The sequence below is a fragment of the Melopsittacus undulatus genome, chromosome 5, assembly GCF_012275295.1.
Source record: "Melopsittacus undulatus isolate bMelUnd1 chromosome 5, bMelUnd1.mat.Z, whole genome shotgun sequence".
Taxonomy (NCBI): domain Eukaryota; kingdom Metazoa; phylum Chordata; class Aves; order Psittaciformes; family Psittaculidae; genus Melopsittacus; species Melopsittacus undulatus.
Genome location: NC_047531.1, coordinates 60,238,205 through 60,252,892, shown reverse-complemented (window position 1 = coordinate 60,252,892; position 14,688 = coordinate 60,238,205). Strand labels below are relative to the sequence as shown.

At 42.0% G+C, this 14,688-nt stretch overlaps 1 protein-coding gene across 1 annotated transcript; it reads right to left on the bottom strand.

The window, feature by feature from the left end:
• Positions 1-13,957, bottom strand: HAL (histidine ammonia-lyase). The gene is made up of 20 exons (XM_005143122.3): positions 13,694-13,957; positions 13,216-13,276; positions 13,019-13,046; positions 12,653-12,727; positions 12,481-12,553; positions 12,331-12,397; positions 12,104-12,141; positions 11,899-12,024; positions 11,488-11,627; positions 9,957-10,004; positions 8,829-8,976; positions 8,649-8,744; positions 8,473-8,531; positions 7,611-7,691; positions 6,648-6,713; positions 6,381-6,546; positions 3,147-3,281; positions 1,953-2,061; positions 1,802-1,871; positions 1-757 (listed from the first exon to the last, which is right to left on the bottom strand). Exons 1-20 carry the CDS (start codon positions 13,938-13,940, stop codon positions 611-613), a joined length of 1,980 nt encoding a protein of 659 aa, XP_005143179.1. The 5' UTR covers positions 13,941-13,957; the 3' UTR covers positions 1-610.
• Between the last annotated feature and the right edge of the window lie 731 nt (positions 13,958-14,688).

The window sequence follows — 14,688 nt, the reverse complement described above, 5'->3', positions numbered from 1 at the left end:
TTATTTATTGCGGGTGTGAGCTCATAGCTCTTGGAAAGCTGCATCGAGTGTAGCTCATCACCAGAATACAACATATTTGTTCTGGAGCAATAACCTTCAAAGTGCATTTTCATGCATACAGCTTTTGTGATTTATATGAAGCACCTGCTCTAAAAATGCTCCTTTCACACAAGAACCTGTACCTCACACATGATCTTCAAGAGAGAGGAGAATTAAGTCTCCTTAAGATAACTTTGTTGAGGCAGAATGAAGGGGACCACAGCAGTTACTCCAAGGAACAAAAACAAAGGCGAGAATATGAAATGTAGGTTGTTTGGTATCATTGGCACAGATGAGGAGAAAATGAGAGAACAGCTGACAAAGCAAATACAGGAGGCCCTGTACAGAACATCCATTAATACCTTGTGTTAGATGCTCAGGAAATTCAGTCAAAACCACACTCTCACGATAGGCTGTCTTTCACATGTAAGGAAAGTAGTGAGACATTTCTTTACTATCTATATGTGCTTCTGAGCTACACAGTGAGGTCCTTTGGTTCACCTAAAGAAACCACACTGAGTTCAAACAGAACAGCTACCCTCAGGCAAAGTCCTGGAAAGGATCTGCTCTCTTAAAGGTCTTCCTGATGCCTGTGGTCATGATCAATACCCATATGATCCAGCAATCCCAGGGAGAAAGCTGTTGGTGAAATGGGTCTCGATTCAGGGACGTGTTCCCTCCTGTACTTTTCAATGTAAGGTTCAGCCACTTCCCACACCTGCAAAATAAGAAAGTGAAACAGCAGTCAGAGGCAAAACAAAAGGTCAGGTGAGACATCAGCACACAAGTTCAGGAAACCCTGTAGGAAAGTTATTGGGATGGATGAGAATTACAGGCCTATGCAGATATGTTGTATGTGATCAGCAGAACCGGAGAAGCAGCCAGAGTGAGGTTTAAGGAAGTGCATGTGGATGGAGTTGACAGGAAAAAATACAGCTTGAGAGGCTGGGGGGGGGAGGCAAGGTGAAAGGGTTAAAGGCAAAAACATTGTGTCTTGTCTTGCTACCAAGTTGATATTCTGTGTGCAATAGTTGGGAGAGGATCACTGTCAGTTCCTACAGAACTACTTGGCTATGAAAGGGATGGGGAAAGAAAATAGCAGTTGGCATGGACAAATTAAAAGGGGAGGGATGGCAGCTGCAGTTTAAGGCAGAAAAGCAGTGTTCTACAGCCACCTAGGTCTCTCCTTCTGTAAGGGCTGCAAGAAGGTAAAAAAGAGGTGATTTTCTTCTCCCATTTGCTTACTCTCTTCAATTCTTCTGTTATATTTTACAAACAAATAAAATAGGCTGATCCTATAGCTATACAGACACTTGGCCCAAGTTAACACATTTCACCACTGCTATTCTCTCATCCATGTCTCATTGCATCCAGACCATGCCCAAGGGCCTCAAGGTTAGGGAACCCTCATTGGCACAGGAATGAGGATCACCATCTGGAGAGGCTGCTGATTTCTGTGGACATCTGTGGGCTTATAGGACCCTGCCCTCAAGCAGTTCCAAGCTGGACCTATGCCTGGACACTGCTGGGCTTAATAATGTAATCTATCTATTACACAGGGAAAGTTTAGGAACTGATCTCTAAATCTATCCCACTAAAAACTAAGGAAAGCCAAACACCAGAAATCCAGTGGGTTTGCCTCAGGCAGAGTCCTGCTTTTAGTGATCCCATCCAGTGAATATACAGAGGGTTATTTCCAAAGCAGAGCTGCAGTGTGCTCCTCAGGACAGTTGTACCACTCGTGCTGAAAGTCAACACTCACCTGCTGCTCCACAAGCAGCCTGTGAGCTGCTTCGATGTCTGGGGCCATGAAGCGATCCTTTATCCAAGGCCTGTAATGAGACACATTACAGACATTGGCCAAACATTAACCACCACTGGCAGCAGCTGGGGAGACGTTTATTTGATCTTACCTCACAACGGAGCGCACAAGGTCATAGACCTTCTCCAATGGGGTGGTTGTTCTCAGAGGGCGTAGGAATTCAATGCCCTGGCAGGCTGCGAGCAGCTCGATAGCCAGAACTAGGAAATCAGAACAGTGAAAGGGGTACTTTGCAGGACCAGCTCAAGGCAAGGTTTCCCTCATAAACCTATCGCTGGCATTCATTCTGGATCATATGATATAGTTTTAGGCAGTGTGAACAGACAGTGGATCCACACATCCCAGAGAGGTGGCCCAGCAGCAAGATTGTGTTATGAATGGTGCTGGAGGCAGTATCCAGCATTTTAGCAAGCAGATTGTGGGTGCTCTGCAGTTCAGTGTGCCAGGAACTCCTGGTCACCACAGTCTTAAATCCAGAGGAATCTCTTCCAGGGTATTTTGAATACTCAAATCGCAAATAAGAAAATCTCTTCAGGACTGAGAAGAAAGGGGCCTGAGCTACTAAAGAAAGTTCTGCTTATGAAGCTTGCAAGAACCCACATGGAAGCACCAGGAAAATTAGAGAGGTTTGGAAGAGAGTCTTCTGTCTGGAGAAGTTTGCACCTTATCTACCCACCTCACACCTGATCATTCACCATTGACATTAGTTCCTCACTTTTACAAGCCAATTCACCCAAGGATCTGAAGGAACCAACTGGATCTAGGACACGCTGTTTCTCAGCACACTGTTGAAACACACAGTTCCTTAAACTCTTGTTTACACACAGAAAACAGTTTCTGAAGAACTAAGTCTTCAGAGCACTCAACTGTATAAACTTAGTGGGTGAGTTCAGTATTTGTGTGCCATGTATTACTCATACTACCAGCTGGCACAGTATATCTAAGCACATCATCTGCCAAATAAATAAATAAACAACCAAGAGAGCAATCTGTAAGCAAGATTTCTGTAAGCAATCTGTAATCCCCTGTAAGCAAGGGAGGAAAGTTTTGCTGAGTGTCCTGCAGTAAGAAGTTTTGTTTCATAAGAAACACTTGGTACCAGATTTACCTGATTTCTGGTAGAAATGTCAAAATGCTTATAAAAGTATGTAAATATTTTTGAGATAGTTCTTTCAGGTGCGTTAACTCCTTTTTTTTCTTAAAATATATCTGAAAAGAATGGCACCAATATCTTCATGTAGTTACACATTCAAGGTCTGCGAGGAAATCAGTGTTTTAATTTTACCTTGTTCCACATGTTCAATAACTCTCAAGGCTTTTCTTGCAGCCCATCCTCCCATGGACACATGATCCTCTGTAGCAGCACTGGTCGAGAGAGAATCGACAGAAGAGGGGTGGCACAAGGCTTTGTTCTCAGAAACTGCAAGAGAACAGTGCAATGAATTTAGGACAGAATGGGCATGAGACAGCAGAAGAAATGGCCAACCTGGAGCAAAGAGTCTGTCCACCGCATCAGGTCCAACTATTGTTCCTCTTTTGAGGATGCATCAAAATTTGTAATAAGCACCTTGAAAACTACCACTGCCTCTGAAAACAGTAGAAAATGGTAACCAATATCAGCCTTAGAATCATAAAATCATAGAATAGTTAGGGTTGGAAAGGACCTCAGGATCATCTAGTTCCAACCCACCTGCCATGGGCAGGGACACCTCACACTAAACCATGTCACCCAAGGCTTCATCCAACCTGGCCTTGAACACTGCCAGGGATGGAGCATTCACAACCTCCCTGGGCAACCCATTCCAGTACCTCAGCACCCTTACAGTAAAGAATTTCTTCCTTATAACCAATCTAAACATCCCCTGTTTAAGTTTTAACCCATTACCCCTTGTCCTGTCACTACAGTCCCTAATGAAGAGTCCCTCTCCAGCATCCCTGTAGGCCCCCTTCAGATACTGGAAGGCTGCTATGAGGTCTCCATGCAGCCTTCTCTTCTCCAGGCTGAACAGCCTCAACTTTCTCAGCCTGTCTTCATACGGGAGGTGCTCCAGTCCCCTGATCATCCTTGTGGCCCTCCTCTGGACTTGTTCTAACAGTACCATGTCCTTTTTATGTTGAGGACACCAGAACTGCACACAATACTCCAAGTGAGGTCTCACGAGAGCAGAGCAGAGAGGCAGGATCACCTCCTTTGACCTGCTGGTCATGCTCCTCTTGATGCAGCCCAGGATACGGTTGGTTTTCTGGGCTGTGAGTGCACACTGCTGGATCATGTTCATTTTCTCATCTACCAACACCCCCAAGTCCTTCTCCTCAGGGCTGCCATGAATTTCCTTTTTGCCCAACCTGCAGCTGTGCCTAGGATTGCTCCCACTCAGGTGTAGGACCTTGCACTTGGCATGGTTAAACTTCATGAGGTTGGCATCAGCCCACCTCACAAGCGTGTCAGCGTCCCTCTGAATGGCATTCCTTCCCTCCAGCGTATCAACCGAACCACACAGCTTTGTATCATCGGCAAGCTTGCTGAGGGCACACTCAATCCCACTGTCCATGTCACCGACAAAGATGCTGAACAAGACCGGTCCCAACACTGATCCCTGAGGGACACCACTTGTTACTGGTCTCCAGCTGGACATTGAACCGTTGACCACAACTCTTTGTGTGCGACCATCCAGCCAGTTCTTTATCCACTGAGTGGTCCACCTATCAAATTGATGACACTCCAATTTATAGACAAAGATGTCATGTGGGACAGTGTCGAATGCTTTGCACAAGTCCAGGAAGATGACGTCAACTGCTCCACCCCTGCCCATCACTTTTGTAGCCCCGTCATAGAAGGCCACCAAATTGGTCAGGCAGGATTTTCCCCTAGTAAAGCCATGCTGGCTGTCACCAAGCACCTTGTTGTTTTTCATGTGCCCTAGCATGCCTTCCAGGAGGATCTGCTCCAAGATTTTGCCAGGCACAGAGGTGAGACTGACTGGTCTGTAATTCCCCGGGTCATCCATTTTCCCCTTCTTGAAAATGGGGGTTATATTTCCCTTTTTCCAGTCATTGGGAACTTCACCTGACTGCCATGATTTTTCAAATATGATGGACAGGGGCTTAGCAACTTTATTCACCAGCTCCTTCAGCACCCTCAGATGGATTTCATTAGCTCCCATGAACTTGTGTATGTTCAGGTTCTCAAAAGCCTTGAGATGCAAATATTAACCAAATATAGAAGAACTGCTCTCTCCTTCCCCACCTTCAGGGTTGTGTTGCTTTGACTCAAAGCCTTGATGAAAACTGAAGAAAAAGAGCAGACAACATTACTGAAATACAAGCCTGGTGTGCCTGTTACTCCAAGGCAACCTCTGTTTTCAGTCACAGACACTGTATCCCCCCTGGTTTCAAGAAGAGAGCTTGAGATCAGCATCTGGTCTCTTCACATCAGAGCAGAGGCACTTGCAGAACTTGCTCCAGGAAGATGCAGGAGCATGATACAAATCCTCTCCCACCCTCCTTGCCTTGCTATGAGGCTGCCCATGTTCCTCCTCTGGCACATACGTCCACAAGTTGGAAGCACTCCGGTGTTGCAAGCCAGGTAGGAGACCTGGAGTAAGTCTTTCAAGCTGTGCTCAAAAGCAAGGGGAATTTGGCTGCAGGAAGGACTGTAGGCACCATCCAAAACCAATCTGAGGTTGAGAACTGCTCTTTAGAAGAGGGGAAATGAAGTCTGCATTCACAGTGCTCTGGGTGCATGCAGATCTTTTCTAACCCACGGAGTCCTGGTGTCAGCTCAGTGATGAGTTAGGAGGCAGGGAGATTATTTTCATTCCCTAAAGGAAAAACCATAAGCACCCCAGAATCTCTCACTCTAGATTGCAGACACGAGCTACAAAACCTGAAGCCAAGCAACAGCTAATGCCTGGAGCCAACCTAAACTCTGCCCAGCCAAAAGGAAAAGTTTCCATCCTTCAAAACAGGGGACAAGCACTTCAACTCGTTTTCCAGACCCACTTCCAAAACCAGCCTCTAGGCAGTGCTCCTTTATCACATTGATTTAGTTCACTATTTTTTCCGGCAAGATGTTTATGTAGACGTTTATCTGACATGTTCTCTTCTTTTGTCTATTTGCATCTCTCTTATAATTTACCCTCTATACTCACAGCATGTTTATTTTGGTTCTTGCTTTTCTGAACCCATGAACTGTAATAACACAGGGCTTTCATGTTGGTGACTGTAAATGAGAAAACTCCCTCCCAATCCCATAAAGATGCAACCAGGCAAGTGTTCTCACAAAGGTCTACCTAAGGGTTTGCATGCTCAGAGCACTAAACTTGTCCATGGGTCAATTCAGAATAAAGAATCCTGAGATGAAGTAACTGTAGCTGAACTGAACTTAAAAATTGTACCCAGCACATAGAGACGAGATGGAAAACAGGAGCAAAATGCCTTTGTATCTACTAACAAATTACAACTGCCTTGACATAAAATGGTCTTTCTAGCTTTCTCTTAATATTGCTCAAGCACTCACCCAGGGCAGCTGCTGTGCAGTGTGCTATCATGAAGCCAGAGTTCAGACCTCCTTCAGTGACTAAAAATGCAGGCAGTTCACTGAGTGAGGGGTTACAGAGCCTCTCAATTCTTCTTTCACTGATTGCAGCGAGTTCATGCACACCAATTGCCAAGTAGTCCAGAGCCTATAAAAGAAGATCTCGTTAAACCAGATGACAGGAGAAACAAATGGAAAACCAAAACAGAAACCAATTTTTAGTTTTTCTTTCTCCAAATGCCTAATTACCTTTGCAGGATATTCACCATGAAAATTTCCTCCAGATATGGTCTCTGCTCTTTCAGCAAACACCATCTTTAAGTAGAAGTTAAGGCAAAAATATGGGTGAAAATTCAGCTTACATGACAGATATCTCTAATCACAGTATCTTAACTGGAGGAATGTTTGCGCTAACAGGTTTCTATTTGCAAGCACATTATATTACATCCGTGTGTTCACTTTTGAGAAAATGAAGACCCAATCTCAGTTCTCCAAACTTACAATTTTGACATCTATTTTTCCAAATAAATAGACTACATGAAATGAGGGCTTTGATCAAGGGTGAGAGGGGTGCAAAGAAGCACATGTGTTTGTATCCTAACATAGTTTCTCAGTTCTCTGATAGATTCTCTCCCTGCTAGATACAATTTTAGACAGGTTACAAGCAGTAATGCTTATTAGCAATTGATATGATGTTCTGTATAGCATCATTATACTACTGAGGGGAATCCAGCCTTGCCCAGTGCCAATGCGAGAACTGTACACAGAGTTTATGAGGCTCAGCCATGGTGAGGCTTACCAGTCTATATGTCTTTTGTCTGCCTTTCCAGAGTGCAATTTAGTACAGGTTTCACTCATGCTGCACCAACAGATGGTTTCATATGACAAATCACCACCTGTCTGTGTGCATCTGGTTGTCAAATCCCATCTATTCACATATTCAATATAGAGATATATAATCTAATCTAGGAAATATTTAACATGCGCTAAACCATATGCACATGTCATTTCCTCTTCCCAACACACACTTGGATGCACCAATACAGACATGGGGAAAGGAAGGGAAGTGCTGTTGTAACTTCTTGGCTGTAGTAGTTCTTGACTGAAGACAGTTACAATGTTTTTTCCTCCAATGCAAATAATTATATAGAAGAAATGGATAAAAAAGACAAAGCAAAATTTTACATATTAATAAGGTCATTAAAAAGATACAGGGTTGTCCGTGGCACTATTGATTTCAGTCATCATGATGTTCTTCACAAAAGCAATTGTATCATTTACAACTCCATGCACCTAGAACAAAGGATATTAGCACCTGATTTTAGTATCCATACTTCATCTTCAGGATGCTGACTGAGCTGCAGGTACTTTCTTTCCCATCCTCCCAGTCTCTAAATCCACACATGAAGATGGTGTTGGATTTGCTCTAAAATTAGCATCATCACTGCCCATCCTAGACACCCAGAAGACTGTATTTACTGTTATTATAGCAGTATTGCTAAAAGGGTTACTTGAATATATAATTCTTTACTTGTCTGGATTAGTTTACCCTAAATGGAAGATAGGATACTTACTCAGTGGTAGAAGTGTTATTAGGGAAGAAGCAGCTTCATAAATGCCCCACAGAAAACAGTCTCATTAATTAGCTTCCATTAATTCCACTGATTTAATAGCTTTGTACATGCTAAAACTTATGAGATTGAGTTTTTCCACTACGTTTGAGATACTGCAGTCTGGCTGCTTCTGGAACCACCTTTCCCCACCTTTCATGGTCTTAGCGCCAGTGCAGAAGAAATTACCTGCAAAGCCTACAAGCACAGAAACCAGCACCTTCCCTCTGCTTCTGACACCTTGGTCTCTTCCAGATATGAACGTACCTTTGCTAGATGCTGCTCAAAGGGTGCATGCATGGGATCGATGAATTACATGTGTCCATTAATAATAACTTTGAAGTGTGGGAAATGCAAAATAAAACCTCTAATGGAGTCAGACAACATACAACTGATGCATTTCTGAGGTGGGAACTTCACCATCATTTATCTATTGCTATAAGAAAAAAAAAGTAAGTTTTTACCTGAGGGCAGCAGCGCATTGTGTATGCATCCTGAACTCGGTCACAGAATCTATGGCTCTCTAGAAAGAAGCAAGAGAGGAAAAAACAAATATTCCTTATACAAAAGCATACAGGCTACTGTTGAAGAGCCAAGCCTGTCCTGGTAACCTGAGAGAGTGAAGGGTAAGATTGTTTACCTGCTATTTCTGATGGGTGATGGTCAGAATCTAGGAGGGACCTGAATCGAAATGCCACTTCAGCCTGCCCTCGGTGTGGGCGCACTGCATGGATATCTAGTAAACCAGGTTACACTGTCAGGTTTTGTCTCTCTTGTCAACAGCTGTTAAGTGAATAGACAGGAAAGGCTCAGTACCCACCAGTGTCAAAGGCCCTTGTTGTACCCTTCAAGACTTCAAGTGTAAGTGCAGCAATTATGTCAGCTTGTCTAGCTATAGCACCAGCCCTTTCAACCGCTTCACATCCCAGTGAGGTGATCATTTGTGTTCCATTGATGAGAGCCAGACCCTTCAAAGAGAGGACAGATATTAAGCAAATTCATTGCGGCTATTCCACATGCTGTGATAATTCCCCATCTCTGTGAAAATTGTTCCTCATATGAATGAGTTAAAGACCTTTGCTCAGCTTCCTGGATCGTCCTGAAATCATAAAACACACAGCTTGACCTGACATCTTTGCTACATAAATTGCCAGTGTTCATGATTACTAAGTCACTTTAGGCAGCTTTGGAGCTCCAGTAGTTTTTCAAGCAAGAGGTTTATTTAATGTTTTTTCAAGTTTATTTCAAGCAAGAAAAGCACAGAAAATATGTATTCTTTTCCAGTCCTTTGGAAGTGGAATCCTATTCTTATTGTTTCTTCTTAAATTATTAAACCCAAGAAGGTATGAGCATGGGGGGCACAATGAGGAAGTAGTATATTAAAAGAGCATTAGAATTTATAACTGCTTTAAAGGATTTGTTCTAAGCAAACATGAGGCCCATGACAGCCTTCATTCGCCTTTAGAAGACTCTGAATTTGGCTTCTTGCTCCTGGTGCTGTATTATAACTACTGAGGTCCACAGCCCTCAAACCTGTTGTGTTCCCATGTAAACGTTAATATTCAGAGTGAGATTCACCTCACCTAGTTTTAATGATCTAGAAGTCAAATACCTGGTTCAAGTCAGTCATCTGAGCTCCTGCTACGGTCAAAGGGCAAATAGGTACCTTGAGAAGGCTTCTTAGCTGTTTCAGGATGATATAAAGTGTTTTCTGAAGATGCCTGTGTCTACCAACTACAGAGCAAATCTAAACATCAGGCTTGGGTCTTACATTTTAAGTCAAATAGGGTGAAACTAAGAGAGGTGACTTCAACCCTTGATATTATTTTATTAATATCCTTCTGGAGCCTGATTTAAAATGACCGTTAATTCATTTCATGCTTAAATTGTAAGTACAGTGATTGACTATGCTTGTTTTCCATCAGCTGGCATCATTATACTTTATTACCTCTTTTGGTTTCAAGGTAATTGGTCTCAGACCATGGGCTTCCAGGACCTGTGAAGGAGTTTAATGAAAGGGTAATTAATACAAAAGGTTTCCAGTAATTCAATCACCAAAAACCTTTTAAAACGTAAATGTTCCCATAAATAAAAATAATAACAAATCCCTTAAGCAATAGGTGAAAAAGACCTTTCTATACAAACATTTAAAATAGTTTTTCTGCTGGGCTAAATAAAGGACAGCATTTTTGGGCTTTTAAACTAGCACCTCATTTCCCAGTGCCAACAGAAGAAAGTAGTAGGAACAGTGGAGCAAGACACTGCCACAGCCCATTAACATTTACCAGGTACTAGCTGATGGAAGAGAGTAATTGTAGCCAAGGCTGGAAACACCCTGGGAAGGTAGTTCTGCCTACACCCTGCCTTCTAACAGGTTTGGCTTCATATAAACCACTCCTTTATAAATGATTCCCTAACCATTTCTATGGAAGATCACCAATGATTGAAATCCTACTCAGTTTATTCTATACAAGTCTATTACATACAGCAATCACTCTTGTGGGAAATAGAGGAATGGTATAGCTTTGACTCTGATTATAGTCTTTTCAACCTTTCCAACTGAAGAGGTAATACGTCTCAGAGATGTACAACTGCAGATTCTGGTCCCAAAGTTCCAGAACACACCAGCCTACTTCCTTCTTACTTCTCTCCCTGTGTAGCTCTCAGCACTTCTCCAGCCTACAGCAAGGGTACAGCTACTAATCTATAATAAATCTGGTGTTCAAATATTCATGGGTAGGAGTGACAGATGCATCAGAACAAACTAGCACAAAAGACTCTGGAGGGGACAGACTTGGAGGTACTCAAAGCTAAATCAATCTGCTGATGTATTAGTGGCAAATTCACAATTAATTAAAATTAATTCTATTGTAAAGCTTCCATCTTGTAAAGGAGAATGTTATAAATGTTCCTTGGAACCCTAGTTAATTTATCAAAAATGAAATGTCTAAACCTGTGTGTTCACTTAAAGTCATTATAAAATCAGTTGAAATGTTACTGATATGAGTTACTGCCTCAAATACTCTCCAGATGCTCTCAGCATTTCAAGGCTTGAATTTGAGGTGATCTTGGTTTTTTTTGGAGCAGTGTTGATGTCCATAGAGCTCAAGATGTAGTAATTATACTTTCATAGCTGGTATCATATTCTGTCCCTCTCTCCACGTCCTAAATTACATCACTATGGTATCTTGTATTGTAATACTATGGCATGATATTTCTTTAGGACATAATAACATGCTGCATATTCATATCTGCTCCACCGAGTGTGGGTCAGATACTCCATTCTCATGGATCCACCTTCCTCAAGGTGGAGAATGAGTTACTAAAGGCAACTTAGTCCCAGTTCAGGCTGGTACAAAAAATCTGGTCTTTTACATACTCTTAATCTGAGCGAAAGCTCTCTTTCTCTCAAGGCTGCACACAATTTGGCAAATGAGACAGCAAGCAGAAGAAAAAGCAATCAGCTGTATGAATCTTACATATTTAGCATCAGCCCAGCCACTCTTTGGGGACCACATTTTTCCCTCTCCAATTAATCCCAGAGCAAGATGAGAGAGGGGGGCCAAGTCTCCACTGGCTCCAACTGTCCCTTTTTCTGGGATATAAGGAAGGCAGGATGCTAGGAAGAAAACAAAAATGACTCCTGTTAGAGCTGCCTCTTGATACTCCTTGGGAAACAGAAAAGCCAGCATGAGTGCAGTCACAATAACATCCTTTGATCATAGTCAATAGCACCAACAGGATTCCTCTTGTTGCTGACTGGGATTTGTCACTGCTCACAGGCTAGCTGTAGTTTATAAGGAAATATGACCTACTGAGCTGCACCCTTTAATGAAACAGTTAAAAGAAAAAGATAAAGGAAAGGGGACTTTCTTTAATTATCTTTTTACCATTAAATGCTTCAATAACTTGCTGGAGCGTTTCTAGGGATATTCCACTGTATCCTTTTGCCAGGACGTTAATTCTCAGCGCCAGCAGCATGCGAGATCTCTCTGGGCTCAAAGGTTTCCCCACACCTGAAACAGTAACCCTCTGGGTTACCAACCTGCTACCAACAGTGGCAGAAGAGAGAAACAGCAGGTGATTTCTCATTACCTGCTGAATGTGAGCGAACCAAGTTCACTTGAAGCTCCCTATGGACAAAAAAAAGAAAAAAGTAAAACCCCAAATAAGTCTCATCAGGGTTTATTTTGCACAGAACAGAGGGAAATACTGAAGCAACCCTCTCATGTAACCACAGAATATAAATGTACAGGGTCAAAACGCTCCCTATTTTCCTTTCCTGAAAAGAAATAATGGAGCTAGCTGCACAAACAACTTACCTCAGCTTACTGTTTGGGATGACTGTCCTGGCAAACTTCCCAAACCCAGTGGTGATTCCATAAACAACTGCAAGAAACATACACTGCTGGTTAAGGAGGGAACACGATTAAGTTTTCTGAACAATTAATAGCTAGACTAAGAATATTCACCTGTCTGTTCCTTTACGATCCTTTCAATCACTTCTCGTGATTCATTGACTTTTGCTTCAGCTTCAGGGGTGAGCTAAAACATGAGTAGTTTAAATACTAGTTTATCTATTATTATTTAGATTATAACAAGATAAACATGTAATTTTTAGTTACATTTATTCAGAATCTTTACCTTGATCTTGTAGAGCCCCTTTCCTAAATTGACCAAGTCTTCTGTTGTTAAACTGTTGCCATCTAAAAAAATATACTACGCCAAAGAACCACCTTTTAGTTTAGGATATGTATCAAGTTGCTTAGTAATCAGAATTAAAACCAATACAATTAAAACTCCGCAATGACATGAAGGTTGCTCATGCTTATTTGTAAGACAGGAAATCACTAACAGAAACATAATAAGCACATTATATAATCGAATTTCCTGGGCTCAGCCAATCTAACAGCCCCTGCACTTGTGAATGATGCAGTGGCTCAACTGTCTGCACGTTTTGGTGAGTAACAGGATTTGTTACTGAGTTGTAAAATCACTGGTAGTTACTACCTGTTCTGGTTCTCGGTATTTGCTGTATCTGAAGGTTCTGTAAAGGAAAATAAAGGGCAGACCAGATTTCACATGTAGGGAACATTTGATTACAGCTGGTAATGTGTTTTAAGAATGAACTCTAAAAGAACAGGGATATCTAGAGAATTATAGACCTGGAATTATAAGTAGCTAACATGGCATTTAAAAAAGGATACAAATGAACTCCTTCTGGCTGAGATGGTATGAAATCTGGAGACATTATATCTCCTTCTATAACTAGGAGAAATAAACAGAATAAACACAAGTGGAATTCAATTGCATTCTACATATAAATTGTTATTCATTATAATACAACTTCAAATTAGAACTCTTACAGCTGTATCAACCCTGAATGTATTTGTATGCTTACAGGAAAATAGCAAGCAAATATGTATTCATTTAAGGTACTCTAAAGGCAAAAGCAGAACAGCCTAACCCAAGCATGTATTATATATGACATCATATGCTGGTGATGCATCTAGAATCCTGTATGTTCTAAGCTTTATATAGTTCTAATATTCTTAAAACATTTTGGCATTTTTCCATGAAAGTCATAATGCCCTCTCAGATGTAATTTTAGTTAAACTAAGACAGAGTTAGCTGACAGATGCCAACATGGTCACTCTGCAATGTGTTGCTTAACACTTTGCTTACCAACTTCAACAAATTCATTATCTTCCAGAGCATCCTCCACTGTATCTTCAAGATCCAGCAAGCCAAGTCCCTTGCACCTTCGAACATAAAATTTTACTTCTTCTACTGAGGCAAATCCCCCGTTGTCTGGTTTGTTCTTCATGTACCGTCTCACAGCTTCCTTTCCCAGCCACCCAACTGTGCTGGTGCTGCTTTGACATGGCACTGCCAGCCATTCTCCTCGGACATGTACTGTGTATCTCGGCATGCTTTCTCCCCCAGACTGTCCCTTGACAGAGCAGGCTGCAGCGCGCAGCAGCCCTATGTTTACATGTGAGGGCCTGAAGACAGCTTCTAGCTGGAGTCCAATGTCGCAATCAGTGAGAGGCAAAAATCCAACCTCAAAATCCCCACCTTTGTAAATAAGTGAGATCGATGCATTCAACTGACTTCATCCAATCAAACCAATCCCAGGGAGAACTCCCTTTTCATGGAAAGGCAAGTCCCCCAAACTATTGACACAGGACTTTTTCACCCCAAAGATCACATCAGGGATATAGAAATGAAAATCCAGGAGCTGGATCTTATGTACCAAGAATAGATAAATAAATCAGACTAAGCTGGAATGCAACTGTTCTAAAAACTTAAGGGTAGGAGTTAACAAAGTTACCAACTGGCAGTTGATCACACTGATGAAAATCTCCATGATGAACAGGGCTCAAAACATCACCCTGTTAATATGGGTTGGTCATGGCTGCTAGGATTGGTAGAAAATGGATTATACTACTCTCATACCTCGATATGAGCAGGCACGATAAAAGCAGGCAGCAGAGGAAGCAAGCCCACTTTGCTCAGTCCCATGCTGAAGTCTGAAAATATAATATTGTATTGTAGGTGAGAAAAACACTCATAAATTTTCATTACCCTTTCATTTATGATCTGGAAGATGTTGCTACAAAAGGTAGCAAGAAGCATTAAGCCACAACTGCACGCTACCAAGCCTGGTGTTGCTATAT